Here is a 24814-nt window from a genome sequence, read left to right on the forward strand (position 1 = left end):
GCTGGTGAGAGCTCTGGGGGCCCGGCCGCCACAGTTCTTTGCAGTTCGCTGTTTCTTCCGTACCCAAGAGATGCCGAAGCGGTATCCTCCACCCCAGCGGCCTGTCTGGGTCCCGCCGCGGCCTTTAAAGGCCCACCACGTGGCCCCGCCGGCTCCCCGGGTCCGGAGGTGGTGTCCGGGCTGCGCCTGCGCACTGCCTAGCGCAGGGGTTCCGGGTTCCTAGAAAAGGCGCCGGGAGAGGAAAAGAAGATTGCTGGGGGTTGGGGGCCGAGGGGCGGAGTCGGCTCCTTATGCAAATCGCAGCGGCGCGCGCGGGCCAGGGGTGGGGCTTCAGATGCGAAAGCAGGTCCGCCTTTCGAACCGTGAGGGGGTGGGCCGCAACCCTCGGCCTCGTTCCGCGAGCTCTGACGTCGCTGACGTCCTGTTTAAAAGCGGCCGCGCAGGCGCAGTGAGCCGAAATGCGAACTTAGGCTGTTACACAACTGCTGGGGTCTGTTCTCGCCGCCCGCCGGGCAGTCTGTCAGCGTCGCCGCCGCTGTCGCCGCCTCAGCCGTTCCAGGAATCTGTGGCCTGCCGCCGCCGCAGCTTCCCCTCGCCTCTGCGAGCCTCCGGGAACCCCATCCGTCCACACAGGCCGGCCCGACGGTCCGCGTCTCCCCCGCGCCACCTCGCAGCCCGCCGCACTCGCCGCTCCGGCCGACATGAGTGGGGACCATCTCCACAACGATTCCCAGGTACGGCCCGGCTCGCTCCCCGGCGGCCCCCGGACTCCGCCCTGGCCCTCCCGCGACCCCCAGGCGCAGGCCCCGGTCCGGCCTCTTTGACAGGCCGGAGTCCCCCACGAGGAGCCGCCCGCTTGAGGAGAGATGGGCTCGCCAGGCCGCGGGCGAAAACCGACAAGTTAGAATTTGGGGGGCGCTGGCTGCCCTTGGAAGCCCTTCCCGGGGCCCCCTCCTCCCTGGGGGCACAGGGTGGGACAGGGCCCCGGCCGCGCGCGCTCGCCTGCCCGCCCGGGGGGCTAATTTGCCCGTTGTTTCATATTCTTTTCTTTCCTTTCTCTAGATCGAAGCGGATTTCCGATTGAATGGTGAGTGTGCCCCCCGCCCCGGCCCTGGGCCCCCCAGCCGCCGGTCGCCTCCCCCGCGCCCGGCCGGAGCCGGGCAGAGGACAGACATGGCGTCCCAGAGACTAAGTCCCGGCTCCTCGCTCACCGGCCCCATTGTTCCCATCGGGCCGCCTCTAGACCCCCTTTCCGGGGACCCCAGCTTCCCCAGATCACCGCCCTCCCAAGAGGGGGCAACGGAGACCCTGAGTCGCCCGCCGCCGGGCCTCGGGCAGCCTTTCCGGGCCAGGATTCCTCCCGGGAAAGTCGCCTTGTCGACGGTCGGGACTTAGTCTCTGCGCCATTTTCTTTTTCTCTTTCCTCTCCTTTCTGTGCCTGTCTCTTTCTCTCCCTCTCTCGGTTCCTTTCTTGAGCTGCCCAGAAAGAGCTTTCAGCAGAGCAAAGCCCTGTAAATCACACCCCTCACCAGAGAAGAAAGACGGGGAGAATGAATTATTATAATATTTCCCAAATAGAACTTTATTTTGGGGGCTGTTTTCGCTCTGCTTCATGTTTGTTTCTTTCTCTGTGTCCCCAATGAAGGATTCTCTTAAGCAACTGTTGAATTTTTTTGGTGGAGGAAGTAGATGCCTATGAGTTACAAATTATGGCCTTAAAAACTAAAGCCACTGGAGTTCCTCACATTTGGAGGTTATTTTCCCTAAGTTGTGTTCTTTGCAAGGGTAGTAGTATGTCGCTTCAGAAAGTTTGCAAGTTCTCTGTGTGTCACCCAATGTAACTGTTGGGCTTGGAGGTATTGGCCTTTTAAAAATTAAAGTATGTTAACTAGAACTTCTCATTGGGGCCTGGGTTCTCAAGGCAGTGTTTCCCTTTTTTTTTTTTTTTTTGGAAACACAGTTTAGAGTGTACTTGGAGTTGAGCATTTCATCTGGTTCTGGTGTGTTAGCCCTCTTTTTTGGGCTTAGGAGGATGGTGAGAAGAATTTTGTTTATTGAAGCGGAGGGACCAGCACCCACCCCTGCTTCCTGTTCATTCTTTGCAGAACCACAGTTTTTTAGGAATCAAGAATTAGCTTGTTTTTCCCACTTCTTTGTTTTTGAACCTTTTAGCCCAATCAAGGCGTTTATTTTAGTATTTACACCTTAGTTACCCACAGAAAATTTCCCCAGTAAAATGCTTGTGCATGCAGGTTTTCCAACAGTCCAGTTGAAGGAGAAGGCACTTTGAGTGTGCTGGGAATTCCCACTGATTTCTGAGGGTGCATAGTCCTGTTCAATTGAATTTGGGTTCCGGGAACTTCTCCAATAGGAGAAGCTGATGAGTAGGTTTTCTGATGTTGTAATCAGCAGCCCATCATGCCAGCCTGCTCTAGTGAAAACAGCCTTATGTTCAGATTTTGAAATGGGACATCCAGCAAGAGATGATACTCAGGGGAAAACCTGGATGAAGTGTAGCATTTCTTGAGCACCTAGTAGTGTGTGACAGGCACTGTGTTTAATGCACAACAGGACTCTCACTCTCAGTTTCATCTGTTGGAGGGCACATAATTAGTTACGATTAGATGCTGGGGCACATGTGTACTCTAAAAGCTTTGGGAGCATAGGGGGTTTACTTTTGTCTGAAGATGGAGAGATTTCTCAGGGGAGGTGACTTAGGAGCAGAGTGTTGTGCGGTACCAGGCGCTGAGAATTGTTGAGTTGGAGAATTTGTTTCTCAGGTACCCTTAGTTAGCCTACTGGCCTTTTTAAAAAAGGAGATGATGCCTCTGCAGCTTGGGAAGCCACAGATTAGAGATACGTTTCTTTGTATATGGGGGCAAAAAAAGGATGTGGCAGGTAGATATGTAAAGATGTCTTCTTGACGTCTCTGGAGGAAGGTAGGATGTTAATAACGAAGAGTTCTTTTGTCTTTAAGGCTGGACTGAGTAGGCCTTGTATACAGATACAAAACAAAATTTAGTGCTTTCTCCTTTAAGAAAGTTAACTTCTTACAATTTATACAAAAGAACTGTTGAATATGTGAATGATGTGGGCAGAGTACGTTACTGATCTGTACTGTCATTTTTGTAGATACTAAAGTGAACTGTTAACTTTAAAAATGTTTTGGCCACATTTTCCAGGAATAATATAACAAATATTTATTGAATTTGTACTAACTGCCAGGCATGAATCTCAGCTGTTTCCATGGACCATCAAATGTAACTTAATCAATTAGAAGGACCCTTATGAGTTAGGCCCTATTATCTCTGTTTCATAGATGAGGAAGTTGACGCTTTGGGATGTTTACTAGTTTGTCCAAGGACAGTGAGTTGTGTACTCCAAAGCCCACGAGCTTAGGAGTACATTCCTATAGCCCATTAAGCTATAGGAATGATACTAGTATGGAGAAATTAAAAGCTCCATATCTCTACTTTGTTGTGGAGCTGAAAGAGGGGAGAGTATCTGATAGTTTGTCATTCCCTCTTTATCAAAACCTCCTTCTTCAAGAGAAAGCACTTTTAACTTTCTCCTTAGCACCATGAAGGACATTGTCTGGAAGATGGGTGATGTTAGTGACTATTAGTTCTATCAAGCAATACACTCTTAACCAGTGATTGAATTATGTAATTCATTCTTTACAATATTTAAAATTGTGGCTGTTTGTATTGAATTTAAAACATCCTAATTCATATTAAACTGCTGGGAAAATCTTTGATTTGTGAGATACATTTATATTTAAAATATTGACAGTGTACTAGGAATTCCAGGAGCATACACCATAACTTCTCTTTTACCTAAGTGAAAAGATTTCCTAAGTGTTGGTAGTACTAACTATAGTGAGGCTGAGTCATTATTACAGTACTGTATGGGCTGCCTTGCTATCCACATAATTGATAGTGATAACATCAGGTTTGGGGGGGGGGGTAAGTGATTGTTTTGCTCTTTCAAAGACTTGGATGAAGTTTTTACTTCTGTGGAGCTAGGAAGTTCTTTTCAATCTCCTCCCTTTGGTAGGGTTAAGACTTGACTCCATCAGTGTTATATTCTAAGAAATATGATTTGACCATCATCTTGTGTGATTTTGATTAGTTTACTGTGTTCAGATTGTCTGAGAACAATTAAATATGAATTGTTTCTGATGCTGCTGAATAGGTGTACTTTTGGGCTGTTGGGGTGGATGGTGGAAAGGCTAATGATGTGGTTACCTGAAAACTTGCATCATATTTAAAAACTGAAAACTCATGGCACCTCCAAATGAAATCTGGAAATTCGGACTCAATCCAGAAATAACTTAAACACTGTGCTCCATTGTTCTGTTTCCTCCTTTTTAGAGTTAGTGAGCTGTTAGAATCTTCATACTCCCTTTTGATGTGAAACAAAGTTGCTTGTCAACATGTGCTTTTTATTTTTTATTTATTTATTTTTAAAAATATATTTATTTGAGAGGCAAAGTTACAGAGAGAGGAGAGACTGAGAGGTCTTCCATCTGCTGGTTCACTCCCCAAATGGCTGCAATGGCCAATGTAGGGCTGATCAGGAGCCAGGATCTTCCTGGTCTCTCACATGGGTGCAGAGGCCCAAGCACTTGGGCCATTTTCTACTGCTTTTTCAGGCCATTATCAGGGAGCTGATCCAAATGAAGCAACCAGGGCTCAAACCGGCGCCCATGTGGGATGCTAGGGCCACAGGCGGAGGCTTAACCTACTATACTACACCACAGCATTGGCCCCTATTTTACTTATTTTTTAAATGTGCATTCTGAATTACCAGCGACTCATACATCCCAAATTTTAGGCTCCAGTGTTCCTTATAAAATAAGGAATGATAAATACCTTATGGTTTGAAATGTGGGAGTTAAATAATGTGTCAACCCCCCCCAACTCCTTTTCTTTAGAAATTAGGTAGAATGAAAAGGAAAGAACCCAAGGGTCAGCCCTCAAATTTCATCTTGTCCAGCAACAGCAAAATGAATTGGTCTGTTTCCTTGTGGTCAGCTTGAAAATGTGGAATTACAAGAGTTTGACAGAGATACTCCAATTTGTTCTGGAACATAGTGAGTTAGTACCAATTTATATGAGTGTCAGGGATTGCAAAATTAAGCTTGAAGTTTGTTTTTAATGTGTGTGTATAAAAAATGACCATCTTTTGAGTCTGTAAAAAAGTTAGAAAAATGTTGTTCTACTGCTAATGGTGTGGGAAATGATTGTGTTGTATTTTCTGGATGTATATAATTTTAGGAGACTTAAGATTTGGTTATTTCATATTGGGCATAAATGCATGTGCAAATTACAGATCTTTAACAGCTTTTGTAGCAATGAAACTGATTTTCTTCAAGCCTGAAGTCATTCCCCCAGAAGTGTTTTGTGAGGGATCCTATCCTTATAAAATTATATTGAACACCAATAAAGTTATAGGTTCACATGGAAGAATGAATTCAAATGTAGTTGCTTTAAATGAGGCTATGAAAATGTTTGATACGAGTAGTTGATGAGGGATCCAAAGGGTTTTTTTTTTTTTAACTACTCTTGAAATACAGTAAATCATAGTTCATTGTTTGTGGAGGTGAGTCAGTTGAATGAATTTTCTGTGTCTTAATGGTTTAGATGATCTGATTGTCCCTTAATTATTTTTCAAACTTTAGCTTTGCATTATAAGGTTATTTTGGATAAACAATAGAGAATTAGGCTTAAGGTAAAAAGTTTAGGGTGGAAGAAATGCCAAAGTGGCCTTTAAGAAGTGAATCATGTACTGTGTTCAAAGGAGGCTTTCAGATTGTGTTTAAACTTTCAGTAGTAGTTTTTGGGAACAAGTCTTTTTTTATTTCCTTTCCTTGTAAATCTGTACTTTGAGAAACAGCTTTCCATACCCATGGCTCCAGGCCAACAGCTGAAGTAGGAAATATAAAATAGGGCTTGGAATAATTAGCATTTTGCCAATCAGCCTCCACCCTCCCAACCACCTGCCTATCTGGATGCTTGCAATGTGCATTGTGTTGATAGCATAGGGCCTAGGCAACCGTGGAGGGGGGTGGGGTTTGAAGATAAGTTTAAGGTAGCAGGGTGGCCAAGTCTTGATTAGGTGGGAAAAAGCTTATGGCAGGGTATCTTTAGACATTAATGGTATTGAACATATATTGTTAAAGGAAATGGCTAATAGTTTGCTTAACTGATTTATAGCAAATATTGTCAAGCATGATTTTTATTTTATATATGTAAGATTTTTTTTTTAAGCTGCAAAGATCTGATGTAGTTAATACTCAGGTGTATCTCTAGGGTATGTAGAGACTGACCATATCAAAGTATGTATTAAGTATCAATGTATTTGTCATTTATGTCTCTAAATTTTGGTAAAGAAAAACTCCCTGAGAGGTATAAACTTAAGTTTTAAATTTTTTAAAAGATTTGTTTATTTACTTGAGAGAGTTAACAGAGAGAGGGAGAGACAAACAGAGGTCTTCCAAACACTGGTTCATTCTCTAAACTGCCTCAACTGCTGTGGTTGGCCAGGCTCAAACCAGGAGCTTTGTTCTGGTCTCCCATGTCAGTGGCAAGGGCCCAAGTACTTGGACCATCTTCCGCTGCCCCTCTCAGGCCATTACAAGGGAACTGGATCAGAAGTGGAAAGGCGTGTCAAGTGTCAGCTTTATCCACTATACCACAATGCCAGCCCCTTAATTTCTTTTTTTTTTGTATGTATTTTTATTTGTTAGCCTAAGTTTTTAGTTCAGACTTCACCTCTATGTACTGTACTTGAGGATTTTTCTGGAAGGTATTATTGTTTACATCTCCCTTCTATCCTTCCCATCAGATTTGGTGTAGGGATGCATCTACCAGGCCATTAATTTCCCTCTGAGCATTTGATGTTATATTTTGTTTCTGTAGATTTAAGAAACCTATGAACTGAAATTCATTAGCATTCCTGAGATACACCTAGACAAGCTCCAACAAAGGTGTTAAAGAGTAAACAGCGCTATCAGAGATTTCAGATCTCCTGTTGTAGATAAAAGATTGTTGAAACAAATTTAAATGACAAATTCATGGGTATTCTGATATCTTAGTGTGTGTGTGTAAGATTTGAAAGGTAGGGTTACAGAGAGGGAGCTAGAGATCCCCATCTGCTTGTTCACTTCCCAGAAGACCACAAAGCCAGGAGCCTGGATATCTATCTGGGTCTTCCAGGTGGGTGGCAGGGGCCCAAGTACCTGGGAAGTCTTCTTTCCCAGGCACATTAGCAGGGAGTTGGATGGGAAGTGGAGAAACTGGAACTTAAACTGCCATCCACAGGAGATGCTGGCATTGCAGGAGGAGACTTAACCAGCTGTGCCTCAATGCCAGTCCCATATCTTCCAATGTTTTAAGAACAAAAACCAGCCAATCCTTAGTCCTAGCCTGCTTTGTTACGTCTGCCTCGTCTTTCTTTTTTCTTTTTAAATATGCACTTTTTTTATTTGAAAATCAGTGCTGCAGAGAGAGGAGTCTTCCATCCACTAGTTTGCTTCCCAGGTAGACATTATGGCCAGGGTCAGCCTGGAGCCATGAGCTTCATTGTGGTCTGCCACATGGGTGACAGGGACCCAGGTACAAAGAGATCATCCATCCACTGGTTCACCCACCCACGTGGCTCAACAACTAGAGCTGAGCCAGGCTGAAATCAAGAGCTTCATCCAGGTCTCCCATGTGGGTGGCAGGGACCCAGACACATGGGCCACTTTCCGTTGCTTTCCTAGGGAGCTGGATCTGAGGTGGAGCAGCTAGAACATGAACCAATGCCCGTATGGGATGCCAGCATCCCAGGCTGGCTTTACCCATTACGCCACAGCAAACTAGTTTTGGAAGTTTACTAGACACCGTGTTTTTGTTAAATTTGAATTGAGGGATGGGTGCTGTGGTATAGCGAGTAAGGCCGCTGCCTGCAGTGCTGGCATCCCTTTATGGGCATTTGAGTTCTGGTGTTCCACTTCCAATCCAGCTTTCTTCTGTGACCTGGGAAAGCAAAAGATGCCCCAAGTCCTTGGGTCCCAGCACCCGCCTGGGAGACCCGGAAGAAGCTCCTGGCTTCTGATAGGTGCAGCTCTGGCTATTGTGGCCATTCGGGGATTGAACCAGCGGATGGAAGACCTCTCTCTCTTTCTCTCTGCTTCTCTGTAACTCTGCCTTTCAAATAAATGAATCTTTTGAGCTGAATGGGGATAGCACAGATTGGATAGGTGTATTGGGCAAACCAGAGACTAGGAAGGGAAATTTTTCTTTTTACCCCTTCTTACATCCCCAGTCTGTTAGTGTACTACCTTTTTCCAAATTACAGAAACCCTACTTAAGCTGTAATTGATAAGCCTCTAGTACAGATGCTTGGTTTGCTCTTTATTATCTGCTGTTAGAGATAGCCTGGACTCCTTGTACCTAGAATGTTAGGACTTAGATACTTTGGTATTAAGGGTGGAACCAGATTGATACTGAAGGGTGCAGGAGTAAAAAGGGAGGTTGTGAGGAGATAAGCTCTGGAGTAGCTGCGGTAAAATGAGTAGAATTCAGCAAAACCTTAGATACTTTTTTTTTTTTAAATAATTTTTATTTATTTGAAAGGCAGAATTACAGAGAGGCAGAGAGAATGAGGTCTTCCATCTGCTGGGTCACTTCCCAAATGGCTGCAATGGCTGGAGGTGGGCCAACCCGAAGCCAGGAGCCAGGAGCTTCTTCCAGATCTTCCAAGCAGGTGCAGGGGCCCAAGGACTTGGGCCATCTTCTGCTTTCCCAGGCCATCACAGAGAGCTGGCTCCAAAGTGGAGCAGCTAGAACTTGAATGGCTGCCCATATGGGATGCCAGCACTTTAGGCGGCAGCTTTACCCACTATGCCATAGCACAGACCCTAGTAAATCTTTATTCCGAGTATTAAACTTTTCCTGGCCACTGAAACTTGTTTTCACATCTATAAAGAAGGATGCTATTTCTTTGGTTCACAAGCTATTGAAAATTAAATGAGTATATGAGTAAATTTAAATGTTCTGAAATGGGTATTTATTTTCTTACTTTTAAAAATTTTATTCATTTATTTGAGAGGGAGATAGAGAGAGATATCTTATATCTGCTGGTTCACTCCCCAGGTATCCTCAATGGCCGAGGCTGGGCCAGGTCAAAGCTGGAAGCCAAGAGCTTTATCCTGGTCTCCCATATAGGTGGCAGGGGCCCAAACACTTGGGCTATCTTCCACTGTTTTTCCCAGGCCATTAGTAGGAAACTGTATGGAAAATGGAGCAGCCGGGACCTGAATCAGCGCCCATATGGTTGCTGGCACCACAGGAGCAGCCTAGGCTGCTGCTATACCACAGTGCCAGCCCTAGAAAAAAATTTTTCAGTTCCTTGCCAATCCTTAAAAAATAAGTAAAATAAACCCTAAACACCTTTTTCTGAGTTTGCTTTTTATTTATTTATTTTTTTTATACAAAGGGAAGGTCTTTAATTTCTTTAAAAATTGAGTGTATCTCTTGTGAGATTTTACCCAAGCTAGAGGGATCACTAGGCAGCCTTGGGTGTGATACTATTTCTGTGAATTGTAACAGGCTGGCTCAGGAGAGCATTATTGACTTGCCTTGACTTTGTTGCAGCTTCAGTTGGCCTAGTGGCAAGCACTCACTGTGTACAAACCACTTTGTTTCTCATACCTTAATTTATAGGTTAAGAATCTTGGACAATAAGTAACTTTCCCCACTTTGGACTTGGGATAGTACAATATTTAGAAATCTACTTAGGAAGCTAAAAATTTCATGTTTATAAGTAGAAAATGTTAAGTTGCCATATTAATTCATGTGAATATTCAGAAAGTATCTGTAACTACCAGAGACAGATGACCAAAATAGAACTCCTAGAATGAACACTTTGAAGCTGGTAAGTTGTATATGTACACTCACTTCCTCTGTCGAGATTTTTCATTGGATCTCAGTACAGAGACTCCTGTCGTATCAAGGTGAATGAAAACTGCAAGTACTTTCTGGCAGTTAATGTTTCACTGTTAGTGCAAGAGAATGACATCTCCTTTTTCCCCAGTCTTAAAGAAAGAGAGAGCCAGGAGCCAGGTGCTTCTTCCTGGTCTCCCATGCGGGTGCAGGGGCCCAAGCACTTGGGCCATCCTCCACTGCCCTCCCAGGCCACAGCAGAGAGCTGGACCGGAAGAGAAGCAACTGGGACTAGAACCCGGTGCCCATATGGGATGCCAGCGCCACAGGCAGAGGATTAACCAAGTGAGCCACAGCGCCGGCTCCTGCCATTACCTCTTAATCAACTGTATTGCATGAATTTTAGAAGTATGACTCGGGATTCTCTAAACAGATTGTCTAACAGTGTCTAGAAATGCTCACATTCTGTGTGTGAGATCCATATGACAATAGCTAATCAAATAAATCCTTAAATTGAATTCCCTGAAATAAAGAATTTGAAATCGCCTTCTTCACAATTTTGAAGAACTAAAATCTTAGTGATTAGACTGAGTACTTATAGCCTTAGGGAACTTAATTTTTTGTTTATTTATTTGAAAGGCAGAGTTAGAGAGGTAAAGGCAGAGAGAGAGAAGTGTTCCATCTGCTGGCTCACTCCCCAGATGTCTGCAACTGCCAGAGCTGGGCCAATCTGAAGCCGGGAGCCAGGAGCTTCTTCTGGGTCTCCCACATGGATGCAGGGGCCCAAGGACTTGGGCCATCTTCTACTGCTTTCTCAGGCTGTAACAGAGAGCTGGAATGGAAGTAGAGCAGCCAGGACTTGAATTGGCACCCATATGGAATGGTAGCACTGCAGGCAGCGACTTTACACGCTATGCCACAGTGCTGTCCCCAGAACTTAATTTTATGAAATAGTTTGACTATATTTGTTGTTACCCCTTCATAATGAATGAAGTATCTTGAAATAGGAATACGTTAAAGCTTTAAACTTCTCAGAGGAATGTGCACAGTACACAGTGGTATGTACAGTAGTCTTTCCTTATCCACAATGAAAAAATTTTATTTATTTGAGAGGCAAAGAGAGCATTTTGAGAGCTCTTTCATCTGCTGGTTCACTCTTCAAATGCCCACAATGAATGGTTGAGGATGCCAAAGAAAAGAAAGCCAGGAGCTGGGAACTCAGTCCCAGTCTTCCAGATGAGTGGGAGGAACCCAATTACTTGAACCTCACAACTATCTCCCAGGGTGTGCATTAGTTTAGGAACTAGATCTGGGAATAGAACTCAGGTACTCCTATGTCGGATGAAAGTGTCCTAACCATGGTTTAACTGCTAGGTCAACTGCCTGTCCCATCCTCAGTTTTTATTTCTGTGATGTCAGTTACCTGGGGTCAGCCATGGTCCAAAAACAGTAAGTGAAAAATTCTAGAAATATACAGTTTTTTTTTTTTTTTAAAGATTGATTTATTTACTTGAAAGAGTTACACAGAGGATGAGAGGCAGAGAGAGAGGTCTTCCATCCGATGGTTCACTCCCCAGACGGCCACAACAGCCGGAGCTGCGCTGATCCGAAGCCAGCAGCCAGGAGCTTCTTCGTGTCCCCCATGCGGGTACAGGGGCCCAAGGACTTGTGCTATCTTCTGCTTTCCCAGGCCTAGCAGAGAGCTGGATCAGAAGTGGAGCAGCTGGGACTTGAACCAGTGCTCACATGTGATGCTGGCACTGCAGGCGGTGGCTTTACCCGCTACGCCACAGTGCCGGCCCTGAAGTACACAATTCTTAAGTTTTTAAATAACTTTTATGCTATATTATAATTTTTCTGTTTTATGTTTATTAATCTCTTACTAACCCTAATTTAGAAATTTAGGTATGCTTAGGCATTCAAGGAATGTTATGGACTGTATCCCCTGCAGATGAGGGTGGGGGGATTTCTGTACATAGAATGATTTGAATACTGGAAAAATGATCAAGAGTAAATGTTAAGACTTATTCTTGGCTGGCTCCGCGGCTCAATAGGCTAATCCTCCGCCTTGCGGCGCCGGCACACCAGGTTCTAGTTCCGGTCGAGGCGCCGGATTCTGTTCTGGTTGTCCCTCTTCCAGGCCAGCTCTCTGCTGTGGCCAGGGAGTGCAGTGGAGGATGGCCCAAGTCCTTGGGCCCTGCACCCCATGGGAGACCAGGAGAAGCACCTGGCTCCTGCCTTCGGATCAGCGTGGTGCGCCGGCTGCAGAGCGCCAGCTGCGGCGGCCATTGGAGGGTGAACCAACGGCAAAGGAAGACCTTTCTCTCTGTCTCTCTCTCTCACTGTCCACTATGCTTGTCAAAAAATAATAATAATAATAATAATAAGACTTAATCTTAGTATGCCTTATTCATACAATTAGTGCATTTTTGCAGGGATGGGTGCATTGTCAGTAATTCTTGCTATTTACATCAGAAATGAAGAATTATGAGAATCTTAGGGAATTGATCATACTTCAGCATCTCTTTCTTAATTTTTCATGCTTCAGCTGTGCCAGAAGAGGAAATAAGGGGGAAAGAAGGAACACAAATTGGCTAGTCTTTGTAACTGCTGGCTTGTTACACTTGATTTTTCAACCCAAAACTCTACAAGGCCAGACATTTAACTCTAAGAAGTATGAAGTACTTCCAGAAATTCATGGAAAATGGATTTGAAAGATAAGTTGAGGGTCAAGTGTTTGGCCCAGTGGTTAAGACACTACTTGGAACCTCTGCGTCCCATATTGAGGTCTCTGGTTCAAGTCTTGACTCTACTTCTGGTCCAGCTTCCTGCTGATGTATACCCTAGGAGGCAGCTGATGATGACTCAGGTAGTACTTCTGGCTTCCACCTGGTCCAGTCCCAGTTCCTATGGACATTTGGGGAGTGAACCCACAGAATATTTCTGTTTCTTTCTGCCTTTCAAATACACATAAATACAGTAAAAGATAAGTTTATGCTACAAACAAACTTTGAAATATGTGCATATTTGGTGTCTTCAAAAAGTTCATGGAAATGCATATTGTGAAAAAATTATTCAAGATTGTTTTGCACCAACATAAATTTACCTTTCAATTGCATATTTATTGAAATTTTGACTTTAAAAAAAACAGACCTCCTGTAGCAATCCTCTTTGCCAGAAATAAAATTGAGTGCAATGTGTACTAAAACAGATCATGTTAGGTCCTGTTCAAACAGTCCTCTTACCATGGAGTGCCTCTTGGTGTTTAGAATCTGGTAAGAATTAGATAGATCTACCTTGTAATTCCTCATTTTACTACCTTTTTTTTTTTTTTTTTTTGACAGGCAGAGTGGACAGTGAGAGAGACAGAGAGAAAGGTCTTCCTTTTTGCGATTGGTTCACCCTCCAATGGCCGCTGCGGCCGGCGCATCGCACTTCTCCTGGTCTCCCATGCAGGTGCAGGGCCTAAGGACTTGGGCCATCCTCCACTGCCTTCCCGGGCCATAGCAGAGAGCTGGCCTGGAAGAGGAGCAACCGGGATAGAATCTGGTGCCCCGACCGGGACTAGAACCCTGTGTGCCGGCGCCGCAAGGCGGAGGATTAGCCTGTTAAGCCATGGCGCCAGCCATTTACTACCTATTTTTAAGAGGACACTAAGTATTAGGCGCTCCTTGAGGGCTCTAAACATCTCAGAGCCTGTTTTGTTTTAGTACTGAGGATACAGTCTTAGACATTCCATTTCCTTTCCAGGGACTTCCCTCTGCAATCACCACCTAACCCCAAGTCAGAATAACCTCTTTTCTCTGACTTTGAGCTTTTGTACTCCTCTTCCAATTTTTTGTTCTGACCTGTATATGCTTTGCTTAGTTAGAAGTTAAGATGGTCAATATAGATATTTTGAGTAAATGTGTAAATTGTGAAATGGAAGCCTTTTTTTTTTTTTTTTTTTTTTTGACAGGCAGAGTGGACAGTGAGAGAGACAGAGAGAAAGGTCTTCCCTTGCCTTTGGTTCACCCTCCAATGGCCACAGCGGCTGACACATCCCGCTGATCCGAAGGCAGGAGCCAGGTGCTTCTCCTGGTCTCCCATGCGGGTGCAGGGCCCAAGCACGTGGGCCATTCTCCACTGCACTCCCTGGCCACAGCAGAGAGCTGGCCTGGAAGAGGGGCAACCAGGATAGAATCCGGTGCCCCAACCAGGACTAGAACCCGGTGTGCCGGCTGTGAAATGGAAGCCTCTTTACCCTGAGCTTAGGAGCTAGCTAGTTGAAGATCAAGTGAGTTTTTTTTGTTTGTTTGTTTGTTTTTTTAACTTGAGAAGCAGAGTGAGTGCAAGTGAAACAGAGAGGGGTCCTAGAGTGCTTCCCATCTGCTTGATCATTCCCCAAATTCTTGTAGTAGACCCCAACTGAGACTGAAGCTGGGAACAAGGACCTCCCATGTGGGTGACAGGAACTCAGTCACTGAGACATCACCATTATCTCAGTCTGCATTAGCAGTACGTTGGAGTCAAGAGCTAGAGGCAGGTAGCGAGCTCAGGCACTCTGTTAAGGATACTTGGGTGTCCTAACTAGCATCTTAACCACTAGACCAAATGCCTGTTCTAAATGAAGGCTTCACAATGTTTTAATTGTTCCCAAGGTAATGTGCATAAAAAAATTACTTGGGAGTCTTGGTAAAAACATGTATTTCTAGTACTCTATAGAAGTTGATTACATAGTAGAGGTGCTGAAAATTTTGCATTTTAAATGTATCTTCAGTAATCCCATATGATTCTGATTAATGCTATTGACCCATAAACCACCTTTGGAGAAACTGATAGCTTTATCTGGACTTGTCTATCTTATTTGACTAAGATGTATATTTTGCTTCATTTGTTCCGTTGGTCAAGCTATAAAGCTTACAGGATTTTTCAGAAGGACCAAAGCATTGCTTTTCAATACATGCTTAGGAAAGCTTGATGTTTATCCACTCTAAAATAAGCTAGTTTCTACCTTCCAGTAAGTATTTAACCTAAATAGTAACAGCCTTTGCAACTGTTTTGCTGTATTTTGTCAGAATTCTAATCCTTCCCCCCCCCTTAACAATTTAATCCTGATGTCATCCTCTTTGGTTGGGTGATTAAGTGGAGCACAAAGAACAAGAGGTTGTTTCCCTGCTAATATTCCTAGAATAGTTAAGGCAGGGCTCAATATAGTCGAGTAGCATACTAAAGATCCAGTATTGGGCCGGCACCATTGCGTAGCGAATAAAACCGCTGCCTGCAGTGCCAGCATCCCATATGGGCACCAGTTCAAGTCCTGGCTGATCCATTTCTGATCCAGCTCTCTGCTATGGCCTGGGAAAGCACCCATATGGAAGACCCGGAAGAAACTCCTGGCTTCGGATCGGGACAGCTCCAAGCATTGTGGCCAGTTGGGGAATGAACTAGTGGATGGAAGACCACTCCCTCCCTCTCTCCCTCCCTCTCTCTCTCTCTGCCTCTCCTTCTCTCTCTGTGTAACTCTGACTTTCAAATAAATATATTTTAAAAAAAATAGTTTCAATATCTATGGAGGATCACTACCTTTAGACTAAATTAGTTGGTCTTCAGCTACTGATGTCAGTGATTGAAATGGAAAGATGAGAATGGAACAATAGTAGTTCTCTTACTGTAGTTTCCTCATCAGTATGAACATTAAGAACTTGATGAAAATGAAAATTCTTGGACCTTGCAGACATATTTACTCAAAATAACTCTGGGAGTGGAAGGCTCAACCATTTGGATTTTAACAGGTTCACAAGTTGATTGGATTGAAAGGCCACCACAACACACACCCAACACTGAAGTAAGGGAGAAGGTTTATTGTTGGGTGGGGGAAACCCAACAAGCTGCCTCTCTGTGCATGATAGAACAATAGCCTGTACTAGAACAGGTCTTATTTAGCTTTGCAGAGGTAAGGAAGTAGGAGCAGCAAATCCTGTTAGGGTGGGGGATGGGGCTGATGCTTGTGATTCTGCCATTTGGTCACCTGACTTTAGTAAGCCAGGCTGGGCTTAGGAAGATGGTACCATTTTATTTATTTTTTTATTTTTATTTTTGACAGGCAGAGTGGACAGTGAGAGAGAGAGAGAGACAGAGAGAAAGGTCTTCCTTTTGCTGTTGGTTCACCCTCCAATGGCCACCACGGTAGCGCGCTGCAGCCGGCGCACCACGCTGATCCGAAGGCAGGAGCCAGGTGCTTCTCCTGGTCTCCCATGGGGTGCAGGGCCCAAGCACTTGGGCCATCCTCCACTGCCCTCCTGGGCCACAGCAGAGAGCTGGCTTGGAAGAGGGGCAACCGGGACAGGATCGGTGCCCCGACCGGGACTAGAACCCGGTGTGCCGGCGCCGCAAGGCGGAGGATTAGCCTGTTGAGCCGTGGTGCCTGCTGGAAGATGGTACCATTTTACTGACATGGATGATCACTAAACTTTCAGAACCAATGGAATAGAGCCAAGATTTGAGGTTCAGCTTATGCTGAGCCTAACATTTTTAGGAAAAATGAGACAGTTGATTAAGTCTATGAGCTCATCAGTGAAATACAGACCTTGGAGTTAGATAAACTTTTGAGTTCAACTCTTATAAGCCAGGTGGCCTTAAATAAGTCACAAGTCTAAATGGCAATTTAGGGATAATAGCTACCTCACAGTCATAAAGGGACACTTAATGATACCTGGTACTGTTGTATCTGTAAAGTCAAATAGTTGATAAGAATGAGATAAATTGATCAAAACAAGCTTCTGATCAAATTCTATGGCCCTGATAATTCTGTGAAGCCTAAAACTAGTTTTATAGTGATTTGAACTCTTCAGCAGTGTTCTTTATTTTATAAGACTTAGAGCTGAGGCCCTTTATTTGTGCTTCTTTACAATTATGAAGTTAAAGTAATTATTAATGGAATGGGTTCCTTTGGAGCATAAAAATCTTTAAGGACCCAGTAATAGGATTCAACACAAGAAAGACCTCTTGTACTTCTAAAGAATATATAGTAGCTGAGTAAGAGAGGTATGTTCAAGCTGATTCTTTTCTACAGTTAGTTGCTTTAGAATAGCCCATGCATTTCAGGCACAAAGAAGGGCTTTTGGTTGAATTAGTAATAAGATGTGTGACAATGCATCAACACACTTGACACGTTTATGGCCAGACAACATGTAGACTCGGAGGCACTTCAAGGGCCCTGGCTATTAGAAACAAAGGTGATTGATGCTGAGGTGTGGAATCCTATGTAGTGTAGGCAGAATCTTTGTAACTCTGGCTACTTCCTATGCATTAAGAGCTCACTTAATAGAAGAAAGGAGGACAAACCTGCAGGAATGGGCCTGCCCTAATTGGACTGGCCTGAGAAGGTACATTTTCAGGTCAGACAAGTTCCTTTTCTCTTTTTAAGTTCTGCCTCCTGGGAAAGGAGAAGCATTGCAGTGCAGGGATAGCCTTGTGAAAACGTGACTCACTCCAGAGAATTGTATGAAATGCAAGTGTCTGTCTTAAGGGTCTTGTACTAGTTAATTACTTCTGGAGGCAAGAGTAAAAAAATCCAACTCTTAAGTTTTGTATTTAGGGAACAAAGAAGAGTTAGTAAAAATGGGATTTGCTGTACAACTGAAGCTTAAAATAATTGCTCTGTATAGGTTTGTCTTACACCCCTGTGACTGATGTTTCAGTTGAAATGTTCTCTGAGCAGGCACTTGTTGAGGCTCTGATTGTCCAGTGGCTCTGTAGAAGCTTAATCAGGCATACTTCTGCCTAGCTTTAAGGAACAATACAGCATTTTGCAATGCCATTTAGGAAAAAGGCCCCTCACTGCTCTAGCAGGTGAAACAGACAGTGCTAGGCAGAGAATCAGGACAAAGGAAGTCTCAACCCCAATTTTGTCACCTCTGACCAGAGGAGGTCCCACAGTATGGTGCTTCAGGATCCTTGCCAATAAAAAAGGTGTTGTTCTGGATCAGTGCTATCTGATATAGAACTTTCAGTCATGATGGGGAATGTTCTATATCTGTGCTAATATGATAGATTAGTCACATGAGGGTTTTGAGCCCTTGAAATATTGTTAGACTAAAGAATTTAAATATTTTACTTAATTTAAACTTAATATAGTGACATGTGGCTAACAGCTATTATATTGGACAGCACAGTTACAGGTTAGATTTATGTACATCACAACAGATTTGGGTAAAATGTGAAACAAAAAACAAAGTGAAGGGGAGCCTGGATTACTTCTAGGAATTCTTGATTTGGGACAGATCTTTAACAGACTAATATCAGGCTCTGCCATACTTCACATTAATGTATATTCCTCCCCTTATTAAGGAAAACTTGTCTATCTATGCAGCAAGGACCCTGTTGTTTATTAGAGTTTCAGCTTGTGCTTGGTGCCAGTTATTCCAGAAATCAGTAAAAACTACATATCTGAATATTTAAGAAAAAGGAACTTTTTAAAACTAAAGATTAGCTAGAAACCCCCTTGTTTAATAAAAAGATCCCTGAAGTTTGCTTATTTGCTAAGAAATTCCATCAGAGGAGGTTAGTATTGTGTGAACAAGTATGATGTTGTTTCCACTTCAAGGGAGATAAATAACAAATTTAACTAACCTGGTGCTTAAGAATGAACAGTGGGTCCAACACTGACCTATCTTCAAAGTTCTCATTTTGACTTTTGTCTAGGTTTCCAGAGCTGGCTAGAATTTTAACCACTTTCAAATAAAGTTGATAGATGGCTGACATTCATGGTCTGTTTGAAGGAAAAAGAAGGGATGGTAGCTTAGCATGGATATTGTTTAGAAGAAAGTTTAAAGAGGAGTTGTAGATAAGAGCGAATATTTTTGAGGGGCCGATTGACGTAGCGGATTAAGCTACCGCCTGCGAAGCTGGCATCCCATGAATCTGAGTTTGTGTTGCGGCTATTCCACTTGCAATCCAGGTCCCTGGAAATGTGCCTGGGAAAGCTATGGAAGATGACCCAAGTACTAGGACCCCTGCACTCACATGGGAGACCCTGATAAAGCTCCTGGCTTCTACCTGGCTCAGTCCTGATTGTTGGAGCTATTTGGGGAGTGACCCAGCAGATGGAAGATGTCTCTGTCTCCCCCTTCGACACACCCTCCCTCTCTTTCTGTAACTCTGACTTTGAAATATTTGTTTATTTAGAGAGGTCTTCCATCCACTGGTTCACTCCCCAAATGGCCACAACAGCTGCGGCTGGGCCAATCCGAAGCCAGGGGCCTGGAGTTTCTTCCAGGTCTCCCCACATGGGTGCAGGGGCCCAAGCACTTGTGCAATCTTCCACTGCTTTCCCAGGCCATTAGAAGAGAGCTGGATTGGAAGAGGAGCAGCTGGGACACGAACCAGCACCCATATGGGATGCTGGAGCTGCAGGCTCAGATAAATAAATAATGAATAAATAAATTCAGATAAATCTTTAAAAAGGGAGGGTTTTTTTATTTACATAGTGAATTTGAGAAAAGCAGCTTTTTTTCAGGAGTCATTGGGAGTCGTTTCTAGTCACTACTAGCTTACTATTGTGTAAACAATAGCTGGTTTTTCTATGGCTTGCAGAGAATGGTGTTTACTTTTCTTAATAATTGGAGAAAAAGAATTGGGAGAGTATTATTTCAGTGATGCAGGAATACTATAAAATGCAAATTTCACTGTCCATATTGGAACATAGCCATGCTTACTCATTTGCGAATGATATGTGGCTGCTTTTGTGCTACAGTGGCTGGCCTGAGTGCTTAGAATAGATGGAATGGGCCTCAAGGCTAAACTATTTGCTAGCTCTTTACAGAAAAGCTTCGCTGACCTAAGTGTGTTTTTGTGTATCGCAGGAGCTGCTGGTACTCTTGTCATGGTAGTTGGTAGCTTCTGATTCCTAGCAGACACCATAAGCCAAGTGTCAAGAACTTACTCTGAGTTTGTAGATTTATTAAGTCTTCATCTTTTTTTTTTAAAAGGTGTTGCATTAACTTAGTCCCAACAGCAAGTTACCTGTCCTTCTCTAAGCATGGCTGAAGAAAATTTCTATTTTTTTTTTTTTTAAGATTTATTTATTTATTTGGAAGTCAGAGCTACACAGAGAGAGAAGAGCCAGAGAGAGAGAGAGAGAGATCTACCATCCGATGGTTCATTACCCAGTTGGCTGCAATGGCTGGAGCTGCGCTGATCCAAAGCTAGGAGCCAGGAGCTTCCTCCCGGTCTTTCACACTGGTGCAGGGGCCCAAGGACTTGGGCCATCCTCTACTGCTTTCCCAGGCCATAACAGAGAGCTGGATTGGAAGTGGAGCAGTCAGGTCTCGAACCAGAGCCCATATGGGATGCCGGCACTGCAGGTGGCAGCTTTACCTGCTATGCCACTGCCGGCCCTCAGGGATTATTTGACAGAAATTTTATTGTGAGTATCCTTTGGCAGAAGGCAACTTTTGATTGTGCATATTATTGGTACTAGATTGCCAAGGCTGCCTGGTACCCAGGTCCTTGAAAGAATTCAGGAGGGAATCAGAATAGTGAATCGCAAGCAACAAGCATTTTACTGAGAAAGCAAAGATACACACTCCACAGACAAAATGGGGCCTACTAGAAGCAGAATTGTGAGCTGTGTTTAATATTTGGGTTATTGAGTGAAAGAGAAGGTATATTCTAGTAAAAGGGAAGAATATTGATTCTTCTGGGAAGTAAAAAAACCCCTCTCCCCCAATCTAGAACTCTTTTCCCTCCTGATATTATCTGCTGTTTGCTGTCATGGCAGCTGGTTGGTGTGTTGATTAGAATACTCTTATATTAAAATAAGCTTATAAGGACTATAGGTCAATCTAGGTCAGCCTTGGCCCCCTAAGCTGGTAAGAGCCTGGTCCAGGCAAGGGGTCTGTTTATTTTAAGCAAGGGTAACCAAATTCATATCCTGTGGGGTCTTGATAATACGCTTGCAGGTGGTTTAACTGCTCCCTTGGTTCCCTGTCTCATTATTACTCTTTCCCAGTTTCATCCCCTGACATGCTTGAGTTGATTACTGTTTTTGAAGGAGGAGCCCGTCATATTTTATGGTTGTTTTAATCCTCAAAAACTGACGATCAATAGTGTAAAGGAATCTGGCTTAAAACATCATAGAGATCCCTCTTTATACCAGAAAGCTCTCTGCTTTCGTTTATGAGAAAGCAAAGAACTCTTTTTTTCTCTTCCCTGATTTGATTGCCCTAAAAGCTTTTAAGATCATGAAATAGTTGATAAAAGGATCATATTCTTTGCTGATGACTTAGCCTTTCTCCAAGAAAATGTAAACGCTTATGCTTGGATTGAGTGACTGCTTTAGAGATCCTAGGTGAATAAAATAAGATTGGCAACACTATTAGCCACCTACTGACTGCAGCTGAACTAATACAGCTATGCTTTAAACTGGTGATGTAAGTCCATCTCCTAAAAAACTTTTTAAGTACAGAGCTGTTAAGAATAAGCGAATTTTACCTCTTTTTTCTTTCTTTCTTTCTTTTTTTTTTTTTTTTAAGATTTATTTTATTTATTTGAAAGAGTTACAGAGAGGTAGAGACAGAGAGACAGGTCTTCCATCCACTGGTTCACTCCCCAGATGGCCGCAATGGCCAGAGCTGCACCGATCCAATGCCAGGAGCCAGGGGAGCTTCTTCCGGGTCTCCCACGTGGGTGCAGGGGCCCAAGGACTTGGGATCTTCTACTATCCCAGGTCGTAGCAGAGAGCTGGATTGGAAGAGGAGCAGCCGGGACTAGAACCGGCGCCCATATGGGATGCTGGCACCATAGGCAGAGGATTAACCCACTGTGCCATAGCGCCGGCCTCTTTACCTCTTTTTTCATAAGTGCTTTTCTATTCTGGATCTGAGGACAGGAAAGAAAATGAGACAAGCTTTTATGTGTTGTTGGCTGGTTGGGCAGGGTGATTGGGACTGGCTGTTACCTCATAGAAAGTGAATTCTTTGTCGTATGAAATGATTGGATAGCTCAGTTCAGTTCTATGTAAGTTAATCACAAGGGAGGATTGTAGCCTCATTGACAGTTGTCCACATGTTTACAATTTCTTAGAGATTAATTAGGAATTCAGTTACAACTATTCATATATTAAAATGCTTCGGGATCACTTAAATTTTATGGACCCCAATTATTTCATCTATAAAAGATGAATTTACCCAAGATTATAGGTATATAGCACATGATGACTGAGATTTTAAAGTTCTTAACCACCAATTTATGCTACCTTCTTAAAGATCTGAATTAAGTGACTTGTACCCAGGGTCATGCACTAAGTGGCAAACAGGAATTTGAATCAGACCTTTTCTCCAGCTTCCTTCATAGGTTCCCTCCATTCTGTGTTGCTCTATGATATCTGTAATCACATTAGTCTTTGCCAATGATCTTTTGTGCTCTACCTTATTTTGAAATATGTTTAACCAAGCATTTTATAGATTTGACTTCCTTTTTCTTACACTTTGTGTATGTCTGATTTCTCTATGGAGAATGAACTCTTACATAAGAGTTGGAGCGGATGCTGTACTTATTTTCCAAACATGTAATTTCATTATTATTCTGGTATTAGGCCAGCTTTAACGTTGGATCAGAATTTCTTGGACTTAATACTGAAGTGTCTTATTCCTAGGTGTTTTGTTTCTCTATCTAAGCAGAAGAATGTGATGAGCTAAAAGAAGTAATAATATGTAACTTTAAAAAAATTGTTTTTATTTATTTGAAAGAGCGACTGAGAGGTGAGAGACAGAGAGAGATCATCCATCCAGTGGTTCCCTTCCAAAATGGCCTTGATGGTTGAGGCAGAGCCAGGCTGAAGCCAGGAGCCAGGAATCGCACCCTGATCTCCCACGCGAATGGCAGGGGCCAAGTGCTTGGACCATCTTCTGCAGCTTTCTGAAGGCATGTTAGCCGGGAGCTGGCTCAGAAGCAGAGCAGCTGGGACTTCAAACAAATCTGGGATATGGGATGTGGGTGTCACAGGCAGTGGCTTACCCCATTGCGCCACAACGGCAACCTCTATGACAGATATTGGTACTACCTCTTACAGAATACGTGCTTACTGATGGATAGCTGTTATTTTTAAAGGGGGATCTTTTCTTTTTTTAGAAATATTTTATTTATTTATTTGAGAGGTAGAGTTACAGACAGAGAGAAAGGTCTTCCATCTGCTAGTTCAGTCCCCAAATAACCACAACGACTGGAACTGGGCCAATCCAAAGCCGGGAGCCAGGAGCTTCTTCCTGGTCTTCCACGGGGCCCAAGCACTTGGGGCATTTTCTACTGCTTTCACAGGCTGTAAGCAGAGAGCTAGATCAGAAGAGGAGCAGCCTGGACATGAACCGGCGCCCATATGAGATGCAGGCACAGCAGGTGGAGGCTTAGCCTTCTACCTCGCTGCTCTGGACCCCGCCCCTTTTTTTTTTAAAGATTTATTTATTTGACAGACAGTGACAGAGAGGGAGACAGAGCTCTTCCACCTGCTGGTTCATGCCCAAATGGCCTCAATGGTCTGGGCTGGTATAGAAACCTGGAACTCCATCCAGGTTTCCCACATGGGTACAAGGGCCCAAGCACTTGGTTCATTCTCAGCTGCTTTCTCAGGTGCATTAGTAGGGAGCTGGATTTTAACCAGAGCATCTGGAACTTGAACTAGCACTTTCATAATGTAATGCCAGTGATCTGCTGTGCTGTAACGCTGGGTCCTCCATTTCTTCAGTCTTTAATATTTATTGTCTTGCCAAGGCCCAAAGTCACCCAGTTATTTGGATCCATAGACTTTCAGCAGTGCATTGCTGGAACTGGGTTCTATTTCTGTTTTTTTGGACTCAAATTTACCTTTTTTTTTTTTTTCTTCCTTAATCCTTTGCTATCACCTTTCTCTAGATTGCTTCAAAAAGTTATACCTATTTTGTCTTTTTATTTTTTTAACCTTTCTACACATATTGCCCTTTAATTAACCTTACATATGACTTACTTTTGTTCCTTCCTTTTCTGTTTCAAGTAGCTCACTATCATCGTTAGGGTAGAACATCCTGACTTGTAAGTTTAATTTTATCTGTTAAACTATTTCTTGCTGTTCTTTAACACAAATCTCTTTGAGCTAGGCTTGTCATCTTGTACCTTTATGAATACAGTAACAACTTAAAGAACTGGAAAGGATGAAATTTAGAGATAATCTTTAACTTACTAAAAGTTTCAAGCATACAGATAGAGTAGAATAATGAACTCCCCCATGTATCTATCAGCTAACTTCAATAACTAGGAAGCAACCTATTTACTAATTTTTCCCTATGTCTCAGCCTCCCCTTTTCCCCTCTCCTTGCTCCATATATTTCAGCAAATTTCAGGCAACATTTACTTGCAAGTATTTCTTTGTGTCTTTAGAGGTTATTTAGCCTATTTATCTTTCAATGTGCAGATCATTACCACAGTTTACTATCAGTTGGTTATTAAATGCTTTGGCATTCAGAAGGTCCCACATTCTGTTTGTGGGTAGTTCTACTTTTGTACTGACCCACATTTGCTTCTCAGTCATTTATCCTCAGAATTCCCAGTCTGCCACATGAGCTATACTAAGTAAATTTATGTAATAGCTATTCATATATAATTGAAGAAGTTGCCATATATTGTACTTTTTGGTACTTGTCACAGCGTGCATAATATAATTTGAGCCTGTTGTAGATATACCATTTCTTTCTAAAATAGGGATACTTGGGGTTTCCCTAAGTTTTATTAGTGTGATAAGGGCTATGGCTAAATGTCTCACCAGACATTTAGATTTTGCATTTTCAGTTAGCAGTTGCTTTAAAAAACTTGAGGATCTGACTTTAAAATCAGTTTTGAATATTTGTACTTTGGACAAGATAATGTTTTTG

The 24814-nt window shown here is 43.2% G+C and overlaps 1 protein-coding gene across 1 annotated transcript in view; it reads left to right on the forward strand.

The window, feature by feature from the left end:
* Positions 1-468: 468 nt before the first annotated feature.
* TOP1 (DNA topoisomerase I) overlaps positions 469-24814 on the forward strand; it is a 99042-nt gene continuing 74696 nt past the window's right edge. Inside the window, exons 1-2 of the mRNA XM_062204203.1 lie at positions 469-734; positions 1063-1087. Of these exons, the coding sequence (XP_062060187.1) occupies positions 702-734; positions 1063-1087 (58 nt within the window). The 5' untranslated portion in view covers positions 469-701. The remainder of the gene's footprint in view (positions 735-1062; positions 1088-24814) is intronic.

Source organism: Lepus europaeus, chromosome 10 (assembly GCF_033115175.1).
Source record: "Lepus europaeus isolate LE1 chromosome 10, mLepTim1.pri, whole genome shotgun sequence".
In the NCBI taxonomy this organism is placed as follows: Eukaryota; Metazoa; Chordata; class Mammalia; order Lagomorpha; family Leporidae; genus Lepus; species Lepus europaeus.